The 26,875-nt window shown below is 46.0% G+C and overlaps 1 protein-coding gene across 1 annotated transcript; it reads left to right on the top strand.

Annotated features, from left to right (window-relative positions):
• Positions 1 to 674: 674 nt before the first annotated feature.
• Positions 675 to 26,875, top strand: CLIC4 (chloride intracellular channel 4). Its single transcript, XM_033080833.1, has 6 exons — positions 675 to 866; positions 15,772 to 15,881; positions 20,205 to 20,330; positions 21,080 to 21,186; positions 22,233 to 22,414; positions 23,075 to 26,875. Exons 1-6 carry the CDS (start codon positions 795 to 797, stop codon positions 23,237 to 23,239), a joined length of 762 nt encoding a protein of 253 aa, XP_032936724.1. The 5' UTR covers positions 675 to 794; the 3' UTR covers positions 23,240 to 26,875.

Here is a 26,875-nt window from a genome sequence, read left to right on the forward strand (position 1 = left end):
GAGGGTGAGGCGGGCTGAGGCGGGTGGGGGGGGACACCCACAGGGCTGCGGCCGCGCCAAGGCCGCTCCCAGACGTTGTCACCGAGCACGCCACCAGCCGCGGGCGGTGCCCCACGGCTGACGCGGGGGTGTCCCCACCGCCATGGGGAGGGACCCGCGGCCCTGAGGGGACTCCGCCACTGCCATGTCCGGCGCTGTCCCCTCAGAACTGTCCCCTCATGAGGGGGGCACGCCCCTCATCATTGTCCCCTCACGGGGGCCACACCCCTCAGAACTGTCCCTTCATGAGGGGGGCACACCCCTCAGAACTGTCCCCTCATGGCGGCCACACCCCTCAAAACTGTCCCCTCATGAAGGGGGCACGCCCCTCATCATTGTCCCCTCACGGCGGCCGCGCCCCTCAGAACTGTCCCCTCACGGGGGCCACACCTCTCATCATTGTCCCCTCACGGCGGTCACGCCCCTCAGAACTGTCCCCTCATGGCGGCCACACCCCTCAGAACTGTCCCCTCATGAGGGTGGCCCCTCATCATTGTCCCCTCATGGCGGCCACGCCCCTCAGAACTGTCCCCCCATGAGGAGGCCACGCCCCTCATCATTGTCCCCTCACGGCGGTCACGCCCCTCGTGCCCGCCCCGCCCACCCGCGCGGCCCCGGCGGGCTCGGAGCTGCGGGGCGGGGCCGCTCAGTCGCGCGCAGGGCGGGTGAGGGGAGCGGAGCGGCGTCGCCGTCCCGGCTGTGGCAGCGGCGGGCGAGGCGGGGCAGTGCAGGGGGCTGCAACAACAACCGGAGCAATGGCGCTGTCCGTGCCGGTCAACGGGCTGAAGGATGGCGACAAGGAGCCCGTCATCGAGCTCTTCGTCAAGGTACGGCCGAGGGGAGGCGAGCTGGGGCGGGGGGAGTCTGGTCCCGTCTGGGCGGCGGGGCGCGCGCGCGCCTCGACCGTTGGGCGCTCCCCCCCCCGCCCCGCGCCGCCCCTTCCTCCCGCCGCTTTCCCGCCCGAGGGGCTCCGAGTCCCTCACGGCTCCGAGCCCCTCATGGCTCCCTCACGGCTCCCTCGGCCCCTCTCCCCGCCTAGCACAGCTCAGGGTCCCCCTGCGAGCCCCCCCGAGCCCCGCTGGGCTCCGCTCCGGGCGGCCACAAAAGCGGAGCCGAGGGCGGCGCCGTGAGCGGAGTGCGGGAGGCGCGGTGAGAGCGCCGGCGGACCGCAAGCAAAGTCACTTTTTATTTTTTTTTTTTTTGATGGAAAAGTGTGTTTTGCTGGAAGATTCTCTGTCCGGAGAGCCGAGGGTGCGGGGCAGTGCTGGCACAAGGGAAGGAGCCAGCGCCACAATGGATCGCCCCGGCCCGGCTTTGTGAGCTCCCCTCGCTCCCCGCCACCAAACTCTGCTTTTTGTGACGGGAAGAGAATATGTAAAGTAACGCCAGGGTTTTTATCCAAACTAGAAGAATGAGCATGTGTTGTGCTGCCCTTATCTGGCAGAGATAGCATATGGTATCTCCACATGTTTTGCATTCATTTATTGCTGTATGATGCAATATTTTGCATCCTCCGGGGCTCTGGGTGATGCAGCATCTTGCTTTTACTGTATATCAAAAGTAACGCCAATTAATCCGTGCAATCTTCTCTTTCTGTGCTTAAACGTCCTTTAATGAAAGCCTCTGTAGAAAAGTATTTAAATTCTTCAGATGAAGTTTCTTCCAATTGCAGTGAGAAAATCAGAGATCTCCTCATCTGGGAACTTGGGAATTGCTTTGTGTGAAAGCAGCGGTGACAAACATGAAAATTTCCAGCTAGAGCTTTGAAAAGAAGTTATTGAATATAGATTTTATTTCTTAAATGATATTCTAAAAGTGTTGAATTTTTCCTCTTTTCATACTTCTTGATAATAGTAACGGGACCCAGGGAGAGCATTGCAGTGGAGAATTCCAGACCTGATTTTGGTCAGAATATTTAGCTTTTAATGTAGAAGTTAGATCTTACAACTGCAGCAATTAAGCTACAGATAACTTTGAATTATTTATAGCAGTGGATCATTAATATAAGATGCCAATTTATCTTCATCTGTCCTGAAGTTCCTCAGCTGATTTTTCTTGTTTTTAAACAAATTCCAGCAGTGATTGATGGCAGAATGATTTGGGGGCAGAGGGAAATCAGCTTTGTGGGTGTGTTTAAAGAGAATATTTCATGCATGAGGAGTGGCATGAAAGAAGCTGTAAAAATAGTTTTGAGAGATATGTGTTCATTCTGAGTAAAACAGAATTGGACCAATAAAACTGTGACATGGTATGAAAGGGGGAAATCAGGGAATTTTTCTGTCTTTTTTTCAGTAGAAATTTCTTTATTGGCATGGGCTTAAGAAGGCTAAATTTGGGGTTATCAAATTTATAATAAAAAATCCTTGAGGATTTTTTCCCTCAAGGAAATATTTTACCATTGTTCTGGATGACTGCTGCAGGCTGAGCACTGTCTGCCCTGAGGATAAAGTCCAGGTTAAAATAAGAAGTTTTCTTTCCTGCCTTCATCATCTTCAGGTAAAGATTATTTCCTGTAAAAAGGACAAACCCCAGTCCCAGGACAACCCAAAATAGTTGTTTCACCTGGGTGTTGCTGCCTGTCCCACACTTTATTGAAGCTGTTGAGGATTATCAGGACAGCGTTTTTGTAAAGCCAATAAAATCTTGTTTTCTGACTCATTTAGAAATTGCTAGCAGAATGTGTTTATCGAAGAGAACCAACAGCGTCTGTCTAGAGAAACACTAAATTTGGATTTTAGTGATTATTTTTTCCTCTGAATGAGACGCTCACTTGCAGTTTTTCCACGTGGTTGTGGATGCAATCTAGAAAAAAAAAATCCGAGCTTGCTGCGAGTTTCTCCACACAGAAAATAATTTTTCAAGCCATGTCTGGGATCTACCTGTGCCCTGCCAGGGAAACTCTTCAGGCAGAGGAGGTGGAAAAAGTTCTGGACCAAACTCGAGCTCTCAGCCCCACGCCCGCAGCCCAGGGGCGGTGACTGCATGACCTGAGCACAAAGGATTGTAGAGCCAGACTCGAGATGAAACAAAGGTGGGGATTAAAGCTTGAGAAACAAACCTGTGAAGCAGGAGAGAGGGTTCTGGCTGCGTGCCCCAGCTGCGGGGTTGGAGCCTTGTTAAATTGTGATCGGTAACAGAATAGGATGGGCACGGTGTGGGGAGGAGCACGCATGGCTGCGTTCAGTTTGCAATTTTTCTCTCAGGGTGTTGTCACCAAATTCATGCGATTTTTATCCCACGAGACAATGTATCGCTGTGCTGTAACTTGTATTTTCTGTGAGAGCTCCCTGCAGGGTCAGGATACCTGGGTGAGAAAATCTGTTACAGTGGTGAATCTGTTTCTCGGTGTCACAATGAAAACTTTCAACACTTTTTATTCCAAGCCGGTGGTCTCTTTTAAACCAAGTGTAAATATTTTCTCTTGAGAGCTGATTAGTACAAAAGCAGCGATGTATCCGATTTCATTTCGTTTCCTCGTGTGTTCCATGTTTTATTAACGAGGGAGGCTCCCATTGTCTGACAGGAATATTTTTCTGTGCCCTAGTGGCATTTCAGAGCAGTGGAGGCTGCGTTGTGGGGAATGTGCTCGGAGAAACTTGAGCTCTGGGATCTGAGAGCAGCTCACTTGGAATAAGAGCTGTGCTTTAGTTGATGGTGTGTGGAATTTTATTGTAAACACAAAAGGTGGTGATGTGACTTGGTGGAAATCACAGAGTTACAAAGCTGCATGTGCAGCTCCTGCTGGGCAGTGAGTGAGGATGGAGCTGCTGGAAGCTCAGCCCTGGTTGTTCTGGGGGCACTCAGGGATTGTTCCATCCTCTGCTGACACCGAGGTGAGAGCACCAGGAACCAACACAACTCCTGAGAGATGCAGAGCTGTGCAGCCCTGCTGCCATGGCAAGGGCTGGGGAGGATGTGGGGAAGCAGCCAGGAAGGTCTCCCCTCTCTGGGGAACGTGTGTGTACTTGCTAATTAATTAATTAATCAGATTTGGATTCCTGGCAGCTCTCAAATATGATGTCATTGCGAAATGGGGCACCTGTGTTGAAAATCAGATAAATTCTACTATCTGTTTACCTCTGAATTGTGTGTCAGTACAAAAGCAACAGCTGTGATTTCACATTTAATAAATACCCCACTCTGAAGGCCTGGCAGGGGTTGTAGCAGAAGCTTGTCTGTGTTTGTGTGTCTGAACCAAGCAGAGATTTGGCAGTGAACCCCCCAGGGCTGGGATCTGGTTTGTGGCAGGAAGGGGCTGTGAGCATCTCCACAGGATGGATTTGTGTGGATTCAGGTCTGCCTTTGTCTCACCCTGTGCTCATTCCCTTATGTAAGCTGTGCTGTGGCACTCTGCAGCCTTGGAGCTCTGCACATTGCTTTATAACAAACCATCCCTGAGCTTCTTTGTCATCAATTTTTATTTATTTATTTTTTTTATACCCACAGAGTAGCTGTACATTTTAAAGGCACATCAGTACAAGGAAATAACAGGACTGGAGACATGCAGTGCTGCCTCTCAGAGATTGTCTTGGCAGGGTTATTGCTTGATAATCTTATTAGATAAGTCTCCTCCTTATGCAGCAGATCATCCCAGGAGGGTTTGATGTAACCTCAGCAGCTGAGAACCTCCTCAGCCTGTCTTTGATATGTGCAGACAGCAAAATGTCATGTGAGGGTTATTTCTTGGGAGTGCTGTCAAGGAGCCCTTTGTAAACTGAGGTGTAACCATTTGGTTATGTCCTGTGCTCAGTGGGTATAAATCAGGCCTTTTCCTCTGGCCAGCAAACTGAAATTCCTTTAAATTCTGCCTGGGAAAGCCCTCACAGCCAGAAACACCCTCAGCTTTTTCACTGAGTCTGGTTGGTGAGACAGGCTCTGGTGCTCGTGGTACAGTGTTGTTTCAAAGTACAGAGATGGTCTCAAGTGTAAATGTTAATTTTTATTTTTTTTTTGCAAGTCATTGGTAAGTAAGTTTAAAACCTCCTGGCAATAATTTCCAGAGGGATTACACAGATGAGTTAGCTTTCCTTCAGTCAGGAATTGCTTCTGAGTAATGGTTGTATTTCCTGGCATCCCTTCTCCCCTTCCAGTGATTGACATCCAGACAGCTCTGATTGTCAGGAGAATTTGTGTTTCACTTTGCAGCTGAAATGTGTTTTAATCCTCAGGCACTTCTCCTTTCCCCTCAGAGGGATCTAAAACCTGTGAATTCCCAAATTTCAGCTGGTGGCCCTTCACAAGCTGAGGGTTGGGCAGTGGTGCTTGTGAGTCACTCCCTCCTTGGGACACATCCCTGCAACAAGGGACAAATCTGTGCTCACTTTTCCCAGCTGGGATTTCTCAGGGTGTGCACTGAGGGCTTGGGGAGGTCTGAGTGTCTGTGGGGCAAAGTTTAGGGCCTGGCAAAGTCAGGGATGGAGGAAAGCTGAGGATCCAAGCCCTGTCCTGGTGTTTTCACTCAGTTGTGGCAGGGTGAGTGTGCAGTGCTGAGTTCACCCAGCAGGGAAGGGCTCAGTGAGCACCACAATTCCTGGGAAAACACAAAGAGAGTGAGAGCCTCTTTAAAGAGTTCTGTGTGGACATAAAGGTGCTTGATTATTGAGAAGCAGCAAGATCCAGAAATCCTTGCACAGTTTAGGGAGTGGGGCAGGATAATCTGGCAGTGGGCAGCACTGGGACAGGATTAGCTGCTGAGAACTTGGTCATCATCCCCCTCCCAGGACTGACTCATGGCACTGTCTGCTCCTTCCCTGGCTGTCCTGACCTCATCCTGGCCATGCAAGGATTCTTTATTCTTTATTCAGGCCTGGGGAGAGCAGACAAGTCTTGGTTCTCTGGACGTGGATTTTTGAAGGCTGAGTTGTCCCTTCCAGAAATCTGTATTTGGAAGAATCTAATTGGGGAATTCCTTGAACTCCAAGCTAAACAGTAAGCTGTGTACTCTGACAAGTGACTGTTGGACTCTAAAGTTTGATTTTTTTTTAAAGTGTTCATTACCTCAAAGAGACAAAAAAAAAAAAAAAAGCCCTGGACTGTTATTTTCTCACCAGTGTGTGCTCAGATTGTGTTTAAATGAAACATTTCTTGTGATGTGACAAACACAAGGCCTGCAAGCTTTTGTAACAGTGCCTGGCCAGGCTGGACATACCCCTTAAAAACCCACAGGAAGGACTTTTAAATCTGCATAACTGTACTTGGCAGTAATTGGGTTTGTTGCCTTGTTTTGGTAGATGTTCTCTTTTCCCAGTGAACTGAGCAGTGCAGTTCTGTAAAGGCTGGGAGAAAACAAGGTGCTTTTTGTCTGCCAGGGGAGGCACTTAGTTTGTCTAAGACAACAAAATTTAATTTAATTAAGGTGGTGGTTGGTTGCAAATTGATGGTTCGTGGAAAAATAGTTGACATCTGTATTTGTTATCCATCTAATTTGATTTTTATCTTCAAAGTTTTTGGTAAATAACCTGTAACAAGCAGCTTATTGTCCTAATCAGGTTTGGGTTTTTTTTTTTTTTTCCCTGCATATTCTTCAGTGTGGAATAACATAGTTTTAGTCTCAAAATAAATGGTAGGTGCTGCCTTGTGGTATTAAGTTTGTGCATATTTTAACAGTAAAAACACCCAAACCCAAAATTATGTTGTCTTCATAGGAGTTTCAATAGAGGTTTCACTTCAGGAGCTTTAAATCCTTTATTTAGAATATTTTTTCCCCTAAAAAAACCCCAAAACAAACAGTTAATTTTTTAAACTCGCTTTGAGTAATTTGGGGTTTTTTAGGATGTGGATTTTCAGGGTGTTTGCTTGTGCTAAAGTGAAAAACATAAACTGTTAATTACAAACATCTTTGTGTGGGAATTCTCAGAGAGCTCAGACTTATTCCTTCTATTGTTGGCCACACAAAGGGCAAGGAACTTACCCGAGGAAAGGAAATGACTGAGTTCTGCACACTGAATCTCCATATTAGGTATAAACTAAATATTGGAGTGGGATCCAGGAGTGAAGTCATATCTGAGTATTTTCCCCAGAAGGACTAATGGGATCAGTCAGTGCTACTGGAGCAGCCTCAGATTTTTTTTTTTGCCTCTCTTGGAACTTTTCTATTTTGGCTGGACTGTGCTGCTCTGTGCTTTGGAGAGCTGCTTGTCTGAAATGAAGGAAATAACTTTTTAAAAAGTAAAAATAAAAGAGATTTCTGTGGTGATTTGTGCATTAGGTGCTGTGGAGCTCAGGGAGATCAGGTCCCAGAGGAGGAGTGGGCTCCCATCTCCCAGGGCAGGGGGGATTCAGCCAGGGAGGTGCCTTTAGTCCTTAGATTTTTTTGAGAGGCTGAGAATTTGGGCACTTTGTGTTCCCTGTGTGGGCACTGCTGCTCACAGCCCAGCCTGAGCTGGGGCTGTGGTTTTAGCTGCACATCCTGTGTTTTAGCAGCCTTTGAAGCTCCCAGCTGGTGCCTTTTGGGCTGGGATTTTGAGTGAAACTCCTTTGGGTTCTGCAGCTCCTGGGAGGGTCCAGCTTGGTCAGCTGGGCTGGGATGACCTGGAGGAGGAGGAGGAGCAGGAGGAGCAGCCCAGGGTGAAGCTGGAGCAGCTCTTGGTCGTTCTCTCTGCTCATCTGCCCAGCCCCTGGCTCATCTCTCTCTAAATGAGGTTATAAAACACCACAAACACTGCTCTGCCTTTTCCTGTCCCACACTGATGCACAGGCTGAGGTTTGTTTGAAGAGCTCTGAAATGTCAAAATCCAGATTTCACTCAGTCCTTCCCAGCCCTGCTGACACAGTTTGCAATTCTTCCCTCTCACTTTGGTGGGGGAGGTTTGGAAATGGGGCTCTTGGGCTCTGGCCAAGGCACACACTGTGCTTCAACAAATTTAATAAGTGCAGGGAGAGAGAATCACTGTCATGAACAATTCCTGCTCTAGTTTGTGTGCCAGACACCCAAAGTGAAGCAAACCCTGGGTGCTGCAGAGTTAATTCTCTGCTTTCCAGAATATTGCAGCATTGTGTCAGGATGTCACCCAGCACCTTTCAGCCAGGGTGGCCCCTCTGACTGTGAGGGGTTTGTTCATCTCCAGCTCTCTGTTTGAGGTATTGCCACAGCAGAGATGCCAGTAATGAGCAATTGTGCCATTAATGAATAATTGGATTTTCCTGTGCCAGACCAGGAAGTGTCCTGAGCCTGTCCACAATAAACTCAGGGTTTCCTGTTCCTATCATTAAACTCTTCACTGGAGAAAATGGTGATTTGTATTTAAAGCAGCTTTGGCTCTCTCCTGATTCTCCCAAAGGATGAGCATGGAATAATTCCTGTTCTCCAAAGGGTTAGAAACATTTAATTAAATTCTGCTGATGCATCATGAGGATCCCACAGCATTTTCCTGAAGTTTTTCACTGAGAATTGGGCAAGGATGAGCAGGAGTTGCAGGAGAATGTGCAGGATGAGTCTGCTAATGATTTTCTTAGGAACAGCATCACAGGGCTAAAAATAACCTCATCCTAAAATGGTCAGTGAGTGTTCCAGCCCAGTGTGTGACACAGTGGGTTATCACAAAGGTACTGACTTCAGAGGCAGCTTGGATGGGCTGACAAACATTCCTTTCCCTCAGCCAGATCTCAAGTAAACACAGGGAGTTAATTATTGTTGAAGTGTATTTTTTTAGTTTTAAAGGAATTTCAGCTGAAGTGGAACTTGGGTTGGTTACAAGTGGTGCCAGGGGTCATGAGAGGCACTGGTAACTCAGGTTGGTTTTCCCTGGGTGTGTCAGTGTCAGCATATAGCAAATACACACTAATTATCCTGGGCTAATTCTCCTAGAGAATTCCAGGTGTGAGCACTGGCCTGATGCTTTTTGCTTTCCATTTCCCTGTGTTTTTCTCAAAGGAATGGCCATTTAAAGTAGCACTGACAGCCTTAGAGCTAAATTAATTTAACCTTAGAGCTAAATTTGGGCAGGGTGTGGTGGCTGGGACTCCAGAGTTTACCTTCACACAGAGTTACCAAATTTTACATTCACTTTCTGTGATATCCTGGACCCTCAGCAGGTGTGCTGTTGGTTTTTCTCCCCAGTTCCCACCTTTCCTGCTTTTGTTGATTGTGGCAGGGAAGTTCTTTGGGCTGTCGGCCCCATTTTTGTGGCACCCCTGTGTTGAAAAGTTTTGTTCTGCGTGCTCAGCCTGGTGGCACAAGGAAAAGCTTTGCCCTGGAGGTGGTGGCCCCAGCTGTGCCCTGTCCTGGACAGGCAGAGGTGACAGGAGGAAGTGTCCCTGTCACTCAGCCCTCAATTCAATCTGGTTGAACCGGATTTAGTCAGGGCCTGACTCTGTTTTGCTCCCTGACCTGTTCCTCCCCTGAAAACACAAAGCACCTCCCTTCTCAAACTGCAGGCCTGGGAGGGTGCCAGCAGTGGAACATCACTGCAGATAAACTTTTCCAGCCCTCACCACCTTGTTTTGCTCTTTGAATAAGAGGGAAACATCAATAATCATCAATATCTGAGCCACTGGGAGCAGTTAAGGTTTGCAGAGCATCCCTGAGGCTGCAGTTGGGATAATGGCTCAGTGGGGAGTGTTTGTTCCATCGATCCTGTCACTCCTTCATGGGTGTGATTCTTTACTCTTAGCTGGAACCACCCTCAATCAGCACCAGCAATTCTGGCTGTTCAGCACGGCAAGATAAAGGTCCAAAGATTTGGGCAGATACAGCCAGACCTGAGCATGTGTGGGACATCAAACCACTCCTTTCTGTGTCCTCTGTTCCTTTATCTCAGCCCTTTGTTAGCTCACCTTCAACCATTTCCTCTGAAAACAGTAATCCTTAAAGGATTAGTATTAATTAGTCAGTTTTGGAATGAGCTTAGTGCTCATTAAACATGCCAGATTGATTGTTATCTGCTGCTGTGGGGCAGTGCCTTTGCCTCATGCTGGGTTGCTCATGCACTTTTCTCAGCAGGTTTGGTTTTCACTGTTACAACTCAAGACATATTTCAAGATGACTGAGTTCAGAATTTGAACATACCCTCTCATTTATTTTCATTTTCCCCCAATCTGTTTATTGGCTGGAACATTATTCTTCTAAACTTTCCTATTTGGGGGAGTGGGGATTTCCTTGGGGCTGCTCTCAGGAGGCTCCAGTGAAAAGGATTCTGTGAGATGCTTCTAAAATGTCTTTATCCCTCTTCATCCAAACTCCTGGCATGTCAGATCTGGGAAAAATTCCCTTGAGAGTTTTGGATAAATTAATAAATGGTCTTCTGGTGTTCTGCCCTTTTGTTTTATTCCTGAGCTGTATTATATTGCTTATCAGATGCACTTTGACTTTATTATTTTGACCCACTTTGAGAAACTTGTAGTGAGCTCTTTTTAACTGGTTGACATTTGAAACAATTTTTCAGAAGTCTTTGGGACCAATGATTTCTAGAATTCTCAGATCTGTGCTGTGTAAGAAGGGTTTTGTGTCCTTTTAATGTTTATTTGCTTGTCCCTTGCTAAGGTAAATCCAGCCAGGTTCTCGTGTCAGGACTCAGGTTAATCTTTATGCAGCTGTAAAGACAAACATTTCACAATTTAAGTGGATTTTTTTTCCTTTCCTTAGCTTTTTCAACCACTTAAACAGCTGTTTGATTACTTGTGCTCTCTGGGGTTTTGTTTTCTTGGAAAAACAGTTTCATTTGAATGAAATCACTGCTCAGGAGAAGGGGAGGAGGTGGCTGGAGCTAAGCTCAGACTTGCAGATCAGTCAGTTTTGGGTTTTTTTTCCTTTGCAAAGAGCTGCTGGGCCCTGCAGGATTTCTCTGTGACCAACCAGAACTTCTCAGTGAGCAGCTGCTGCCTTGCAACTCTCCATTCTTGTTTGAACTTCCTTTCTTATTGAATGTTCCTTTAAAAATAGCTTTATTTGTTTTCACAGAGCAGTGCTCTGGGTGTGTGCTCTGCTCTCCCTGTGCCACGTCTCACAATTACCAAAGTCCTTTTTGCCACCTTTTCAGGAGTTTTTTGGATTCAATTCAGTTGTGGGGGGTAACACACAAGTGAATAATTCAGTGTTTCCTCACTGTGGGAGAGGTGTGGCACTTTTCCTCTGCCTGGTCCTAATCCCTACAATTAAAAACCTGAAATTCAGTGAAATTGGATATATGGTGAGGTTTTTGAATGCATATCCTTCAGTGGGTGATGGAGGAATTGGAAATTAGCCCCAATTGCAGGCAGTTTGGCATTTGTAATATTCCCAATATTACTGGCAATAAAGATTTTTAGACTGGTTTAAAAAGAATTTGAAATAAAACCCCAAAGCTTCTCAGTACAGAATGACTACAACCTTGTTAAATAACAAATAATCTATGCTGATGTTAGTGCAAGGAAGTCAACATTTAATATTTGCTTTACTCTGATGCTGATGAGGATCAGACACCAAAGATATCCTGGAATTTTATGGCCTGATTTAAAAGACAAGGCAGTGACAAAGAACAGTTATTCTGTGATTAACCCCCTACATGACAAATCATGGCAGATTCCAAAATATTCTTGTAATGTGGAAAGTTTGGAGTTCACTGCCAGCACAGCTCTGTTGTGGCAGAGAAAATCAGAGCCAGGAGCATCCACCAGAGTGGTGACACTGGGAAGAGGATCCAGAGCTGGATTGAGGGAGGATCCATGGATTGAGAAAAAATCTCTATGGATTGAGAGAGGATCCATGGACTGAGGGAGGATCCAGAGCTAGATTGAAGGAAAATCCAGAGCTGGATTGAGGGAGGAACCAGAGCTGGATTGAGAGAGAATCCATGGATTGAGAGAAAATCTCTATGGATTGAAGGAGGATCCAGAGCTGGATTGAGAGAGGATCCATGGACTGAGGGAGGATCCAGAGCTGGATTGAAGGAAAATCCAGAGCAGGACTGAGGGAGGATCCATGGATTGAAGGAGAATCCAGAGCTGGATTGAAGGAAGATCCATGGATTGAGGGAGAATCCAGAGCTGGATTGAGGGAGAATCCAGAGCTGGATTGAGGGAGGACCCATGGATTGAAGGAGAATCCAGAGCTGGATTGAGGGAGGATCCATGGATTGAGGGAGAATCCAGAGCTGGATTGAGGGAAGATCCAGAGCAGGATTAAGGGAGGATTTGTGTATTGAAGGAGAATCCAGAGCAGGATTGAGGGAGGATCCATGGATTGAGGGAGGATCCAGAGCAGGATTGAGGGAGAATCCAGAGCTGGGTTGAGGGAGGATCCATGGATTGAGGGAGGACCCATGGATTGAGGGAGGATCCATGGATTGAGAGAGAATCCAGAGCAGGATTGAGGGAGGATCCATGGATTGGAGGAAGATCCATGGATTGAAGGAGAATCCAGAGCTAAATTGAAGGAGGATCCAGAGCAGGATTGAGGGAGGATCCAGAGCAGGATTGAGGGAGGATCCATGGATTGGAGGAGGATCCATGGATTGGAGGAGGATCCATGGATTGAAGGAGGATCCAGAGTTGGATTGAAGGAGGATCCATGGATTGAGGGAGGATCCACGGATTGGAGGAGGATCCATGGATTGAAACAGAATCCAGAGCTGGATTGAGGGAGGATCCATGGATTGAAGGAGAATCCAGAGCAGGATTCTGCTGCTGGGGAGGGGCTGGGCCATCAAACACAGACACAGAATGGGCCTCTGGGCAAACAGTTACAGAGCAGAATTCCTTGGCTCCAGAGCACTGGAGCTGAAGTTTCTTGGCATTCTGAGTGCATTCCTTTTCCAGTATGTGCTCAGAATAACTCGGGGCTTTTTGGAGCAGAAGTGGGACAAACTGCAGACAGAAAAGTCTGGGCTCTGTTCAGGCTGTTGGGCTCTGGGAGTGCAGCAGGGTTTGTTCTTAGCACTGAGTGTTATTGGGCTCTAATCCCCTCTTCTGACTCAAATAATCCAAAAAGCCTGGCTTAAACTGAAACAGATGCTGTTGGTTGGTTGTTCACTTTGAGTGTTGTGTTGGGAGAGAAGGAAAGTTTTGGGATCAGTAAATGCATTTGACCTTTTTTGGTCACTTGGATTTTAGCTGAGGAGGATGGACCTTGATGAAAGCCACAGGGCAGTGCCATACCTGACATTTTAAACAACTTTTTGTGCAGTTTTGTGATTCTGAAGTAGCTTTGGTAAAGTTTAATGGGATGGGGGTTTCAGCCTGTGCTGTTACTGCAGTGTAACTTTGAACACTCAGATCAGTTCTGAGTCAAGGAATTATTTCTGCTTCAAAGCATGGATTACCCTGGGCAGTACAAAAATGTATTTTCCTTAGATGGGATGCAGTGTTACATTTTGCAATCCTTATTTTCCAGAGGTAGATCAGATCTGACACGTGGCAGCAGAAAAAGCAGATGCATATAAACCTATAGGAAATGTCAGTGTAAACACAGGGATGGAACTGGTGGGAATTGCTGAAATGCAGCCTGCTGTGTGCAGGGACAGTGATGGGTTAAATATTAACATCCAGAAAAGCCCAGCTGCTGGTGGGAGTGAGCCTGGAGCTGGGATCTCACACAGGGATAGAGTGCAGGATTGGGATTGGGATCTCACACAGGGACAGAGTGCAGGATTGGGATTGGGATCTCACACAGGGATTGGGATCTCACACAGGGACAGAGTGCAGGATTGGGATTGGGATCTCACACAGGGATTGGGATCTCACACAGGGACAGAGTGCAGGATTGGGATTGGGATCTCACACAGGGACTGGGATCCTCACACAGGGACAGAGTGCAGGATTGGCATTGGGATCTCACACAGGGACAGTGCAGGATTGGGATCCTCACAGAGGGACAGAGTGCAGGGATTGGGATTGGGATCTCACACAGGGATTGGGATCTCACACAGGGACAGAGTGCAGGATTGGCATTGGGATCTCACACAGGGACAGTGCAGGATTGGGATCCTCACAGAGGGACAGAGTGCAGGGATTGGGATCCTCACAGAGGGACAGAGTGCAGGGATTGGGATCCTCACAGAGGGACAGAGTGCAGGATTGGGATTGGGATCCTCACACAGGGATTGGGGTTGGGATCCTCACACAGGGACAGAGTGCAGGATTGGGATTGGGATTGGGATCCTCACACAGGGACAGAGGGCAGGATTGGGATTGGGATCCTCACACAGGGACAGTGCAGGGATTGGGATTGGGATCTCACACAGGGACAGAGTGCAGTGATTGGGATCTCACACAGGGATGGGGATTGGGATTGGGATCCTCACACAGGGACAGAGTGCAGGGATTGGGATCCTCACACAGGGACAGTGCAGGATTGGGATTGGGATCCTCACACAAGGACAGTGCAGGATTGGGATTGGGATCCTCACACAAGGACAGTGCAGGATTGGGATTGGGATCCTCACACGGGGATTGGGATTGGGATCTCACACAGGGACAGTGCAGGATTGGGATTGGGATCCTGTGCAGGGCACACTGCCCACCCTGGCTCTGTTTTTCCTTTTCTGGATGTTTCCAGAATTCAGACCCCTGAGCAGACACATGGCAGATTTTATTCCTGTAACAATAATCTGCTGCAAGTTTGCTATCCAAAGATAAAGCAGGCAATTTGTAATTTATGGCAGCAGAACAACTTCCTTTCTCTTTCAAGTCTTCATTAATGACACTAATAAAGATTTGAAGAAAACTCTGTAATTACAGCCAGGTGTTTGGAAACTCTGACAGGAGGGACACTTGCAGAAATGAGTCCTTTAGCTGTAGGAACATTAATTAATTTATAAATCCTTAACAACCCTTAGAGAGACTCAGCTTTATCTGCAAAGGCCCCAGGACTTTACAAAACCCAGAACAACTTTCTGAATTTAAGACAATTTCACTGAAAAACTTTCTCTTTTCCTGGCCTTTGAAAATCCTGCTGTTACTCCTCTTAACTTGCAAAGTCTTTCTGAATTCTGCTCAGTGTGATGATGAAAGAGTTGGCCAGACTTTGAGAATCACTCTTGGAAGGACTTTAATAATAATAATAATAATAATAAGCAAAATCCATTGAAACTCCTCTGATACAAAATACAGGTCAGGATAATCTGACATATTTGGCTGCTTTAAGTACTGAACCACTTCTCAAAGGATTGAATTTTATAACAGAGGTTTCCAGTGCCTCATTCTAGCCCAGTAAAAAGTGACATTTTCCAGCTCACTGTGCATCCTTCATTGTCAGAGGGGTGATGAGATGTGTGCTATCACTGGGGAGCTCACTGCTGCTTTCTGAGGGGCCTTTGTTGTTCTAGGACAAAGAATGATTGATAAATTGCCTATAAAAAGTGGCTTTGGGATATAATTTAATTGTCAGTGAAGTCTCTATGTACTCACAGTTATGTCTTTCCTCACAACACCTGCAGCACAATCAATTCTCAGTTCCTGGCTGCTCTTGGCTCCCTGGAGCACTGCACAGGCAGAGATAGAAGCACTGAACTGGGAGATGACTCCAATTAATTAGCTATGCCTTGGAGAAGAAAGAAAAAAGAATAACAAAGAGCAAAGAACAGCATTGACATTGGAAAAGAGCCGCTGGAAGGTGTGGCTGCTCACAGGAGGATGTTCCAAAGATAACTCAAATATTGCTCCAGACATTTTTTTTTTTTTGAGCAGCTGGAGGACATGAAAACAAAAACCTGACAAATGTGGCAGCTTCAGTTGTGCAGAGTGCTCAGAACTGGAGGTGAGTGAGGGCTCAGCCTGCCCACATTAATGCTCTGCTCTGTTCTTTCTGTCCTTCCTCAGGCTGGCAGTGATGGGGAGAGCATAGGAAACTGCCCCTTCTCCCAGAGGCTCTTCATGATCCTGTGGCTCAAGGGAGTGGTGTTCAGTGTCACAACAGTGGACCTGAAGAGGTAAGAAACACTTGGTTTATTGAACCAGCCTGAGTTTTCAGCACCTTTGGTGGAGCAGAGCTTTTATGGCTTCCAGGCTGCTTTTCTGGAATGAAAATGTGTCCTGATAAATGCAGACAACTGATGGTTTAACCAAAAATAAAGGGCCTGGTAAGTTCTCTTGGGTTTGTTTAGTGGTGCTCTCCTGTAAAACTCACACAAAGTCTTTTATAACCAAATATTGACTCTTCCTGTGCTGACCTCACACCCTGAGTGGGGACAGATGGATATTTTTAATCAAATCTCCAGTGATGGATAATTGTCACAAACAATGGGCAGCCTCCTCCTTTTCTTAATGTTTTTAAGATCAATTTGGTTATTGTGCAATAATAAAATACTTGCCCATGAGGTAAATCCATGAGATGGGTAGGAAGAAAATGTAGAATATTCTGCCTCTGTTCAGTGTCAGCCCCATAAATCATGGTGCTGTCACCTAAATTGCAGCTGCTCCTCTATGAAATGAGCACCTTGGTGGCTAAAACCAGTGAGAAGTGAATCCAGGAGTCTTCATTTCCTCAGGCTGGGCATTCTTTTTTTTTTTTCTGAAAGTGCTAAATTCAGCAGGGGCCTTGTGTTTTCTTTGGGTGTGAAGTCATGTTTTCCCAGCACTGATGGAAAACTCTGCCCATGCCTCCAAACCTGAATGTCAGGAATAAAGCCAACAGAAACAGAGTTCTGCACTGAACCCAGTGTGGAGGGGAGAAATCACCCTGCTGCACTCAACCTCTTGGGATTTCTTTGGAGGGAGGTGATTTGTTTGGGTTTTAAAAATCACTGAAATTGCTGCTGCAGTGCTGAGAAAGATTTCCATGTGTGGTGAGGGGCAGAAAGCAGCTTTTGTCAGCTCTGGGTGCATTTGGAGCTGCTCAAAGAGCTTTTCTGGCCAGGGTGGGATTTCCCTGCAAATATTGGAGCTGCCAGCTCCATAAACCACATGTGTCACATCTTCCAGCAAGCCCTGCCTGTGGTTTGTGCAAACCCAGGAGCACAACTTGTGCCTGTTGTACTTTGGGATTTCCTTTTCCTTTAATGCTGGGGCTGTTTAACCTGTTGCAGTTCCTGGGGTGGGCAGGAGGAGGAGGTGCTTCAGTTTAGGTATCATTAAAATGCCAAATATTGCTGATGAATTGGATTTATTTTGTGTCCCCTTGGCAACTTGGAGTTAATTGCATGGGGGAATGGGATGTTAAACTTAACTTTTAGCTTATAAATTGCTTGCAGATGTTTAAAGTTGACCTTCCTTACACAAGGAAAGCTTTCTTTCAGAGGTTTTTTTTTTTTTTTTCCTGTTGAGGAGGGGGCAACACAAAATAAGTGCAGAATTAAAGATCTGTAGGGGAACAGGTCAAATAAATCACCTTTGTGTTGTGCACTGAAGGGCTGCTCTGGGAAAGGAAACAAAGGAGCCCTGAAGCTGATTCAGGCTGGAACAGATTTTGATACAAACTTAATTCCTTTTAGACTTTATTTAGGTGTCCATAAATACAATTTGAGCAGTGTGGATTGATCAATACTCAGTGGCAGAGCAGTGCAGCTTGCAGAGCATCACATCCAGGAAATGTTTGATATCCCATGGGGCTGTTTCCCTTTGTTATCACCCCCAGAATGATAATAGATGTTAGGTGGGGCCTCAATATTGCCACAAGAAACTGCATTTATGAGCACAGTATTCCAGCCAGTCATCTCCTCTGCTCTTTGTTCCTGTTAGACACAAACTCAAAGAGCAGAGCAGGAATTGTTTCAAACAACTGAGTTTATTTTGTTGGCCAAAAGCAAAAAAAAAGGTTTTGCTTGCCTCATGAGGTCAGTGCTGCACAGGAGCAAGGCCAGCTCTGTCTGTTGGTGAGGCTGGAAAGGTCATGGCTGGGTACAAAAGTTCACAAGTGAGGGGCTTGGAAAATGTGAGGAAATCAGGAAAATGTGAGGCTGCTTTGCCTGGCTGTGCTGTGAGTTGTGCCCTCCAGAGCTGCACTAACAAAGGCACATTCTGCCCTGCTCACTCTGCTCTCCACACACAAAATGTGCACAGAGGCAAGGGAGGAGGGCAGTCCCACCCTCTGCAAGGACTCAGGCATTTCTTCCTTCTCTTTGGGCACACAGAGGCTTCATTCTTCCCTTCTGGGCAGCAGCATTTCAGTGCTCAGAGCTCTGGCTTGTTCTGGAGGCCAGAGCAGAGCTGCAGTGCACAAAAAGGGCTTGGAACAGCACTCAGGGCCAGCTTGCCTTCAGCTGAGCGCTGCAATCCTGTTTGGAGCATCTTCATTTGGAGTTTTTGCAGTTCCTTTGACAGGCAGAACTGAAATAATGGTATGAAATATTAAAATGAAATACTAAAGACCACCCAGAGGTGACTCAAACTTCAGCAGTGTTTCACACTGCCGAGGAAATGGATTTTTAGTGCTCACTTTTCCCCATTTCAGATCCTCACTGCAGCATTTGTGTGATTTATAAATGTATTACATTTGGGGGCTGGCTTTTGTCTGCTCCACAAGAAATAATTTGCATGCTAATTACTGGTTTGTGGCAAAGCCAGGAGGTGTTTACACCCTGACTCTGGGGGTAGTGATGGCCAGATAATTCATGTGGCTTTGCCTCCAAAACCCCTGGTAAACTCTGGGGTAGGCACAAACCATGCTGGAATTATTTGGAGTGGTTACAGAAGGGTTTTTGTTTGGGTTTGGTTTGGTTTTTGAAGCTTTATCTCTGAAGTAAAACTTCACTGTGAGGTTAATTGCCTCCTTGTGTGACTGTTGAGGGAATTTGTACTCTGAGCCTTTTAAGGCTGTTCCTGTGTGTGCTCCAAGGCTGCTTCAGAATCTTCTGGCAGCTGCAGCAAACTGGAAGTCAAACCCTGAGTTTTGTTTGGGCCTGGGCTGGGGGATCTCAATCTCTGCTTGCTTCCTCCTGAAGGATCCAGGTCTGAATAAAGTGCTCTGAGATGGACTCTGGTTCTTTGGAGAACTTTGTTAGTTCTTTGGAATAATGTATTTCTGAATTAAAGCTTGCCTTTGATAGTATTCCTGCAGATCCGGTGGTCTGGCCCTGTTTGTTTTTAAAGTAACATTCCTTTTGAGGAATTTTATCTGGCCAGCATGGGGAACTGGAAGGGAGCCACGATGACTTCCTGTAATTGTTGGGAGTTACAAAGCTGTGTTTAAATGAAGTGTTAAGCTACTTAAAGCATTACCCCATGGCAGACTTGAAATCCTAAAAGTGAGAGAGTGGTGGCAACTCTTAGTGAGAAATAACTCCAAAATTGAAGAGAGTTAAATTCTTGTATTAATAATGTTTCCATGCCCTGGCTTAAAGCTGGGTGTGGAATATTCTGAAGTATGAAAATCACTTTTCTCATTCAGTCTCACAAGTAAGCACTGTGAAAGGGACAGTATTAAATTCTGGCAGGGGTTGTTAATTTTGTAAGAAATGGAAAACAAGCCAGAGCTGTGAGCTGGGCTCAGGGCAGAGTCCAGCTGCTCTCAGGCTGCCCTGCAGGGCTGGCACCAGCTGAGTTTCCCACTCTGCTGTCAGGAGCATTTCTGAGCTGCAGTTGCAATTTCCAGTAAATCCAGTTCCTGCAGCTGCCTCAGGAGCAGTGGCCAAGGCTCAGCCCCACTCCTGGGCTCTGGATTTGTTCACACAGGAGCCCAGGGGCAGCTTTGCCTTGGCCAGGGTTTGCTCTTTGGTGGTGGCCAGGCTGCTCTGCTGTGCCTCAGGGAAATGTCAGAAATAGAGTTAGAAATGGTTCAGTATTTCAGATTTTTACTGTTTCTCTCATGTCTGATCCTAGCATGGGGGTTCCTGCTCTTGTTTGTAAAAACTTGATTTTAACCACAATGTCCAAGCATCTGTCAGCCTGCCTGGAGCCAAACTCTGGGCAGGTAATAAATGCTTTATACACTGGGCTGGATCAGAGCTGCTTCTGTGCAGAGCAGCTCTGTGTGAGGGGGGCAGGATTAGCACAGATTATTCTATATATAAACTGTTCTGTAGGGCTGGGGAAAGAGGGAGAGTGGCTGTGTGGTGTAGGTATAGATCCCCCTCTTGTAGTCAGCATTGATTTGAGAATAAACACAGCCAGAGGTGGGAGGAGATTGGTTTTAACTGTTTTAAATTAATTGCTAGCAGGTCTTTTCAAAATGTTTAGTTGTTAACTCACTTTTTAGAAAGCAAACTGGTGGTGTCTATTTAAAACTGAGGATGTGAAAACCTCAGCAGGGCTTTTGTGGTTGCAGCAATGAAATTTTGTGCCCTGCTTACACTTGATGGGTTTGCATCTCACCCCAGGAAACCAGCAGACCTTCAGAATCTGGCTCCAGGCACTCACCCACCCTTCATCACCTTCAACGGAGAAGTGAGAACAGATGTCAACAAGATTGAAGAGTTCCTGGAAGATGTTCTGGCCCCACCCAAGTGAGTGTTAAACTGAGTATTTGTCACCTCACATGGCACAGTCCTCACAGGGGTTTCTGCCCTCATTAAGATGTTCTTCAGCATCAATAAACTTGCTTGTCATACCTTCCTCCATTCAACTCCCTCATCTTCATCATCACTGTTTTCTCCTTAAGATTATTTTTAAGTTATTCTTTGTATACCCCAGTCATCCTTTCTGCACTTTCAAACTCTTCATTTTGGTGACAGGCACATTTGTGTCCAAATAATGCAACTGCAGATGAGTCTGCTGTACAAAACCCAGCCCTGAACTACAGTGAGGATGTGTTTGAATGTGTTTAAACTTTCCCCAGACTCTTGGCTTTTCTCTTCAGCTGGCAGGCAGATCCAGACCCTGCCTTTAACAGACTGAACTGTTTTGTCTTTTCAGCATGGCAAAACTTCAGGCTTTTGTTAAAAGATGCACAGTCCATAATTCTGTGGTGTTCCTTGCCATGGCAAACCCCGTGTTCTGCTCACAGATGTGTGGATTGAGGGAGCTGTGGTGCCCCTGGGCTGCCTCAGACACTCTGCTTTTACCAAATGTCTGATTCAGAGAGCAGGAATGAGCTTTCCTCTGGGAAATGCTGGGTTTAAAAACCCAAGTGTGTGGCACTAAACTTCAGAAGCAAGTCTGGAAAAGGATAAATTAGTAACAAAGTGCCATTTTGTGCTGATTAATAAATAATGAGCATCATTCTGCTCATTACCTGCTCCTTGCTGCTTTTCAGGTACCTGAAACTCTCACCAAAGCATCCAGAATCCAACACTGCTGGAATGGATATATTTGCCAAATTTTCTGCATTTATCAAGAACTCCAGACCAGAAGCTAATGAAGGTGGGTCACTCCTGCTCTCACTGTCTCGTTTGGCAGAGCAGCTCTGTGGGAAGTGCCTCCCTGACTGATTTAGCTGCATGAATTAAGATCTTATTTAAATTTAATGTCAAAGATCTCAACGTTTGAAAGAACTTCAATTCAGTCAGAATTTCAGTGGGGTGTGAGTGGTTTGTGAATATCCCTGGCACTGGATCCTCTCTGTCCAAACTTTGAGTGAAGGATAAATATTTCAACATCCAGAAGCAAATTTCAGGCAGAGTTTTGGTTGAATTTCTGTGCATCTTCTGCTCTCATTTCACCTCTCTAGGACTGAGGGCTCCCATCAGAGTTCTGAGCTGAGCTTGGTTTGTGTCACTTCCTCTAAGGGATTAAAACCTTTCTGTGTGGAGGGAGAACAGGAGATTTCACATGAGGGATCAATAACTGGTGAAGAACTCACAGCTGGGCCTTGAAGTATTTCAGTACAAATAAATTTTGTCCTCAAAACCAAACTCAGGGAATCAGAATTCCTTTGTGCTGCATTTCAAAGATAGAGATGCAAAATATTTGTAAACAGTTGGGAAATAAAGGGAGATTTTCTGGGGTGTGCTGCCCTCTGCTGCTGCATTCCATAAATCTGCTGCTGCATTCCACATCCTGCACCAGCCTGGCTTTGGTCAGGGCTGTTTGCTGAGCATGTGACATTAAACAGATTATGTTTAAATGTATATAAACCCCAGCATAGCTTAATTCTAATCACTTTAAGCCAGTTAGGCACAGTCTTAAGAAACTCACATAAGCCACTTTTTAAACCAAAAATAAACCCTTGTGGGCAGCCTTACAGTATTTCAATTAGTGCAAACTCCTGTATTAGGCAGCTTTTAAATAACCTGCATGTGTGGGATGTTTAAAGAGCTCCTGGTCCAGTTTCAGTGCTCTGCTGAGCACAGGGGCAGCCCCAGCAGCGCTGTGGGCCAAGGGTCACAAATCCTGCGCTGTTTGTGGGTGGCACAGCAATTTCAGATCTCAGTTTAATATCTGTTTTGGAATCACCCCTTGCTGTGCAGCCTTAGAACGTGGCCTCTTGAAAACTCTGCAGAAGCTGGATGAGTACCTGAACTCCCCCCTCCCTGATGAGATCGATGAGAACAGCCTGGACGACGTCACCGTCTCCACGCGCAAGTTCCTGGATGGCAACGAGATGACCTTGGCAGACTGCAACCTGCTGCCCAAGCTGCACATTGTCAAGGTAGGACTGGGGGGTGCAAGGGAAAATGCAGGAGGGAGTGTTGATGGCTTGGGACATTCCTGATTTCAGCTGTCTGTAAGCTGTTAACACCTGCAGTTGTGCAGGGTTTGGGTCTCAGGGCTCTGAGTGCAGCTCAGTGCAGGTGTGAGCTGGCTGGAGCCAAACCCCAATTCCCTGCACTGCCCCTGTGGTGTCAGGGAGCTGCAGAGCCCACAGGGAGGAGGAGGAGGAAGGTGAGGATCAGGTGAGCAGTGATGGCTGAAGGGGGTGTCTGCTCTCTTCTGTAGAGGAAACTGCTCCAGAATAACACAGTGGGAAATAAAGGGATTGTGTAAAAAAAAACCAAGTTGGAATCTTGGGAGAGGCAACCTGGGATAACCACAGGAGTGCAGATGTGCCCACATCAGTGTGGTTTGATTCCTCTCCCTGCCTGCAGAGATCTGTGTCTGTTCTGTACTGCAGATGGAGCCACAGGCTCAGTTTCTGCTGCCTGCAGAGTTCCCTGTGTGAGGACAACTCAAAGGGAGCAGCCAGGGCCAGGAGCATCCCTCTGGAAACTTCAGGAGTCATTTCAAGTATCCAAGTTGGAAGGATGACTTCACAAGAGAAAACCTTTTTAAATTAAGGATATAAATTCATAAAGTAATTCTTTCATTCCAGGTGGTGGCCAAAAAATACCGCAACTTTGAGATCCCCAAGGAGATGACAGGGATCTGGAGATACCTGACAAATGCTTACAGCAGGGATGAGTTCACCAACACCTGTCCTGGAGACAAGGAGATTGAAATAGCTTACAGTGATGTAGCCAAGAGACTCACCAAGTAATCAGCAGCTGCAGAGGACGGCGTGCTGCATATCCCATAACAATGCTTCTAACAGACTGCTCTTCTCATATCCAATAGCAATTGTTCTGTGCATGAACTTGCAGTTACTCCAAGCCACGTGGATAGACCAGGTACAGTCATTCCCTAAAGTTTCAGACTTTATTCCAGCCTTGATTTGCTGAGCTCCTCCCACACCTCCGAGATGGATGTTCCTGCTGCACTGGGGTCACTCTGGATTCTTCAGTCTCAAGGGTTGCCTTGCCCCTGCTGCTTTTCTCTGTCAACATTTGGTCCATGATTTGTCCAGGAATTGGTTTAGGATCCTGTCTCACTCTATGGTACAAGGAATATTTATGTATTTTGGAATTTATTGCTTTTCCAGAAGATCTGTGACACGTTGGACTGTACCTGCTTGTCTATCCTATTTACATAGAGAAGGGAACTTAGTATCCAAAAGAGCCATTTGCAAAATATTTGGCAATGTTTTCTTGGTTTGTTTTGTTGTATTTTTATTTTTAATTCCTTGGATTTGAAGTCACTGTAGTGGTTGAGAATGGACTCAATGTGAACCTTGGATTTGAATGACCTCAGCATCAGGGAAGTTTGAATCCAGGCTTGAGAGCTGGGACAGGAAGCTCAAAGCTCAGAGCTGATGTTTGTTGTGTCTCCAAGAGCTCGAGGAGATTTAAACACCTGCATTGTCTGAATTTTGAGTTGCAGCAAACAAATAATTGTTAGGATTTCCCATCAGGAAACAGCAGAGTTGGAAGCTGCCCTCTGCTCACCTTAAGAATTGCAAGTGGCTTTCTTTTTGGTAGTTAAGAGCCTTTGTTTTGTATAGGTCTTTTTGGTGATTTTTACTTTCAAATCTGTTCTGTCACAGCCCAAATCCATGGAAGCTGTAGTGTCCTAACTCTGGGTGGGGAATAGCAGTGCAATGATGAGTGATGCAAAATGGACTGAGAGCCATGAAGTGGGAACCTTTTCATGCCCTTTCTTCCCTGAAGAAAGCTAAAGTGACCTTTAAAGAGAACATTTGCCTTAAATGAGAGTAGGTTTTTGTTTTTTTTCCTGAATGGAAATCTGGGAATTTTGTGAAGAAAATGGTGGAATCCAATCCTTCCCCTTGAATTGATCCCAGTTGTTTCTGTGCACCTGGACTGCAGTTTTGCATACTCATAATCATTGCACTACTATACTGAAATCTTTTTACAGCAACACTGAGGAATAGCACTACAATTTTTTAAAAAGCAATTTTCAAATGTTTCTAAACCAGGGAATAGTTTTGTTTAAAATTAATGGTTTTGATGCATGAAATAAACTGCTAGGTTATTTTTAAAAGACCATCATAAACAACTCCAAAGAATGCTAGACTTATATGCCTATTTTTTTGTAAAGATACTTTTATATTTAACTGATTTTAGAAGCTGGAAAGTGCTATTCCTGTAGGTTGTTCTTGGAATATTTAACGTTCTGCAATAACGTGGAAATGCTCACATAAACACTTTTATACACTAATTTTTTTTTTAATTTTTTTTTTTTTTTTTTTTGGTAAGCACTGGCTTTCTGAAAACCAGCCTGACTTTTCTAAGCATCCTGCTTTTGCTACTTTATGTACCCATGGAGTTAGTTCCACATAGAGGAGGAAGAGAAGCAGATCCATGGTGGTGTACCTGGCTTTGTGGTGCCTTGCCTTCCTAGAGCTAGAATTGCACCAGAAAGGCACTCAGCAATCCTGTCACATCTCCTTCAGAGGCACCTCTCCTCCATCCACTGAATCCCTGCTCTGATTTGTTGCAGGAATGTTTGGGCACAGAGGGAAAATCCTGGTTAGCAGAACCTTAGCTGTAGCCCTTCAATAATTCCTGTATTCCAATGTCACCTTCCCCTCCTGAATAAAGTTCCTCAGCCATAAGAATCCTCTGTAGGGCTTCAGTCTCTGCTAATGTGACATCTAGAAAAAGGATTTTTAATGACACACAGGGTGAAAAAACCCCCAGTCCTCCTTGGTTTGGTGCTCTTGGCCATGGCAGAGTTCACAGAGCTGTAGCAATTGTGGGCACATCTTTGTTCAGTTTTTAGCTCTCCTTTCACAACCAGATGAGGATGGGCCTTGCAGGTTGTGCTGATGGGCTTGGAGGATCTGAGCTCCTTTCCCAGGGAATTACCCTGGAGTGCAGAGTGCAGGAGTTCCACCTCCTGAAACACCAGCTCAGGCTGCTGCTGAGATAATCCAGGCAGCAAAAACCATTCTCCTTCTCCCTCAGTGTTTTAATTGTGTCTGAGAGCTTGTAAACAGAGCTCAGGCTGTCTGTGACCGTGGTTCCTTATCTCAGCCCAGAGGAGCCTTTCCCTGGGAGCTGGGAGTGCAGCTTGGCACAGGGAGCTGGCCTGGCTGTCTCTCAGCCTTCCTGCTGCAGTTTTGTTGTGGCAGGAGCTGCCCAGCCCCTCGTGGCTCAGGGAGGGAGCAGCTCCCAGCTCTGGAGGTGATCCCTGCACAGCAGCAGGGAAAGGCAGCGTCTGGTGTGGGCAGAGCACTTTCATCTGGCCCCAATCACCAGCTCCACGCTAATTAAAAAAAGCCCTTTCATAACTATGTAAATTCTTGACTTCTGTCAACTTGTTTACAATCTGATCTTTAAATGCATTTTTAATTTCATCAAACAGCAATTAATCTACCCCCTGTTTAAATTTAAAATGCTGCTTCTAGCCCCTTCTCCAATTTAAAAACAGCAGTTACCCTTTCAAGTAGGCATTCCAGTTTGCAAGTTGGTTGCATGTATTAGCATGCTGAATAACTTACTTTATTCTCAAGCTGAAATATGCTTAAATTCACATTAAAACAGGTGACTTGTGTATTTCCTGAACACAAAGGGAAAATCCATCACCTGCACCCTGTTTTTGTGTGGGAGAACAATTATCCTAGGTGCATTATTATTTTGGTTTTTTTCCCCTTAACAAAGCTTTCCTTCTTGAAGGGATCCCTGCTGTGGAAGGCTGGGCTGTTGAACAGGAGGTGTGTGGGACTTGTGGAACAATTCCATCCCTGGATGTCCCACACAGGCAGTCCCAGCTTTTACCTTTGCCTTTTCCCACCTAATCTGGGTTTTCTGCACACTGGGCATGTCCAAACCGTGCAGCTCCGTGATAAGCACGGAGATGTAATCAAATTTTTATGCTAAAGCAGCAAATTAGCATTTGGTATCAAAGGAGCACAGACAGGAATAAATGGGAGCTGCTGGAGCCAAAGGCAGAGATGCCTATCTGGGTGCAGAACAAAAAGTGCTGAAGTGCAGCCAGCCCTGCTGCTCTCCCTTTGCCACTCTGAACCCTCCAGTGAAGATTTTTTTTTTTCAGGAGAAGGCTGAAAAAATCACTGACCCAAGTGAGAAATGCTCCATCTGCCTCAAAGCCTGTGCCACCTGTGGTTTATTTCTGGAGGGGGTGGGAGCAGGATGAGGGGATGGAGACTCCCAAGACAGGACAAGGATTGGAGTGTGGTTTGCAGAAATACTTGAAGAGTTGATATCATTTGTTGTAGTTTGCTTTTGTCTTTCACTTTCTGGAACATCTTTTACAGATATACCAGTATACTGCTGGCAGCTATTGTTAAATAAAATTATATTTTCACTACCAA

Source organism: Catharus ustulatus, chromosome 26 (assembly GCF_009819885.2).
Source record: "Catharus ustulatus isolate bCatUst1 chromosome 26, bCatUst1.pri.v2, whole genome shotgun sequence".
In the NCBI taxonomy this organism is placed as follows: Eukaryota; Metazoa; Chordata; class Aves; order Passeriformes; family Turdidae; genus Catharus; species Catharus ustulatus.

Bases quoted from the DNA above. Each gene is read 5' to 3' on its own strand.
- CLIC4 (XM_033080833.1), top strand. From the start codon at position 795: ATGGCGCTGTCCGTGCCGGTCAACGGGCTGAAGGATGGCGACAAGGAG. The intron at 867-15,771 runs GTACGGCCGAGG...GTCCTTCCTCAG, and splicing joins TCATCGAGCTCTTCGTCAAG to GCTGGCAGTGATGGGGAGAG. The intron at 22,415-23,074 runs GTAGGACTGGGG...CTTTCATTCCAG, and splicing joins CCAAGCTGCACATTGTCAAG to GTGGTGGCCAAAAAATACCG.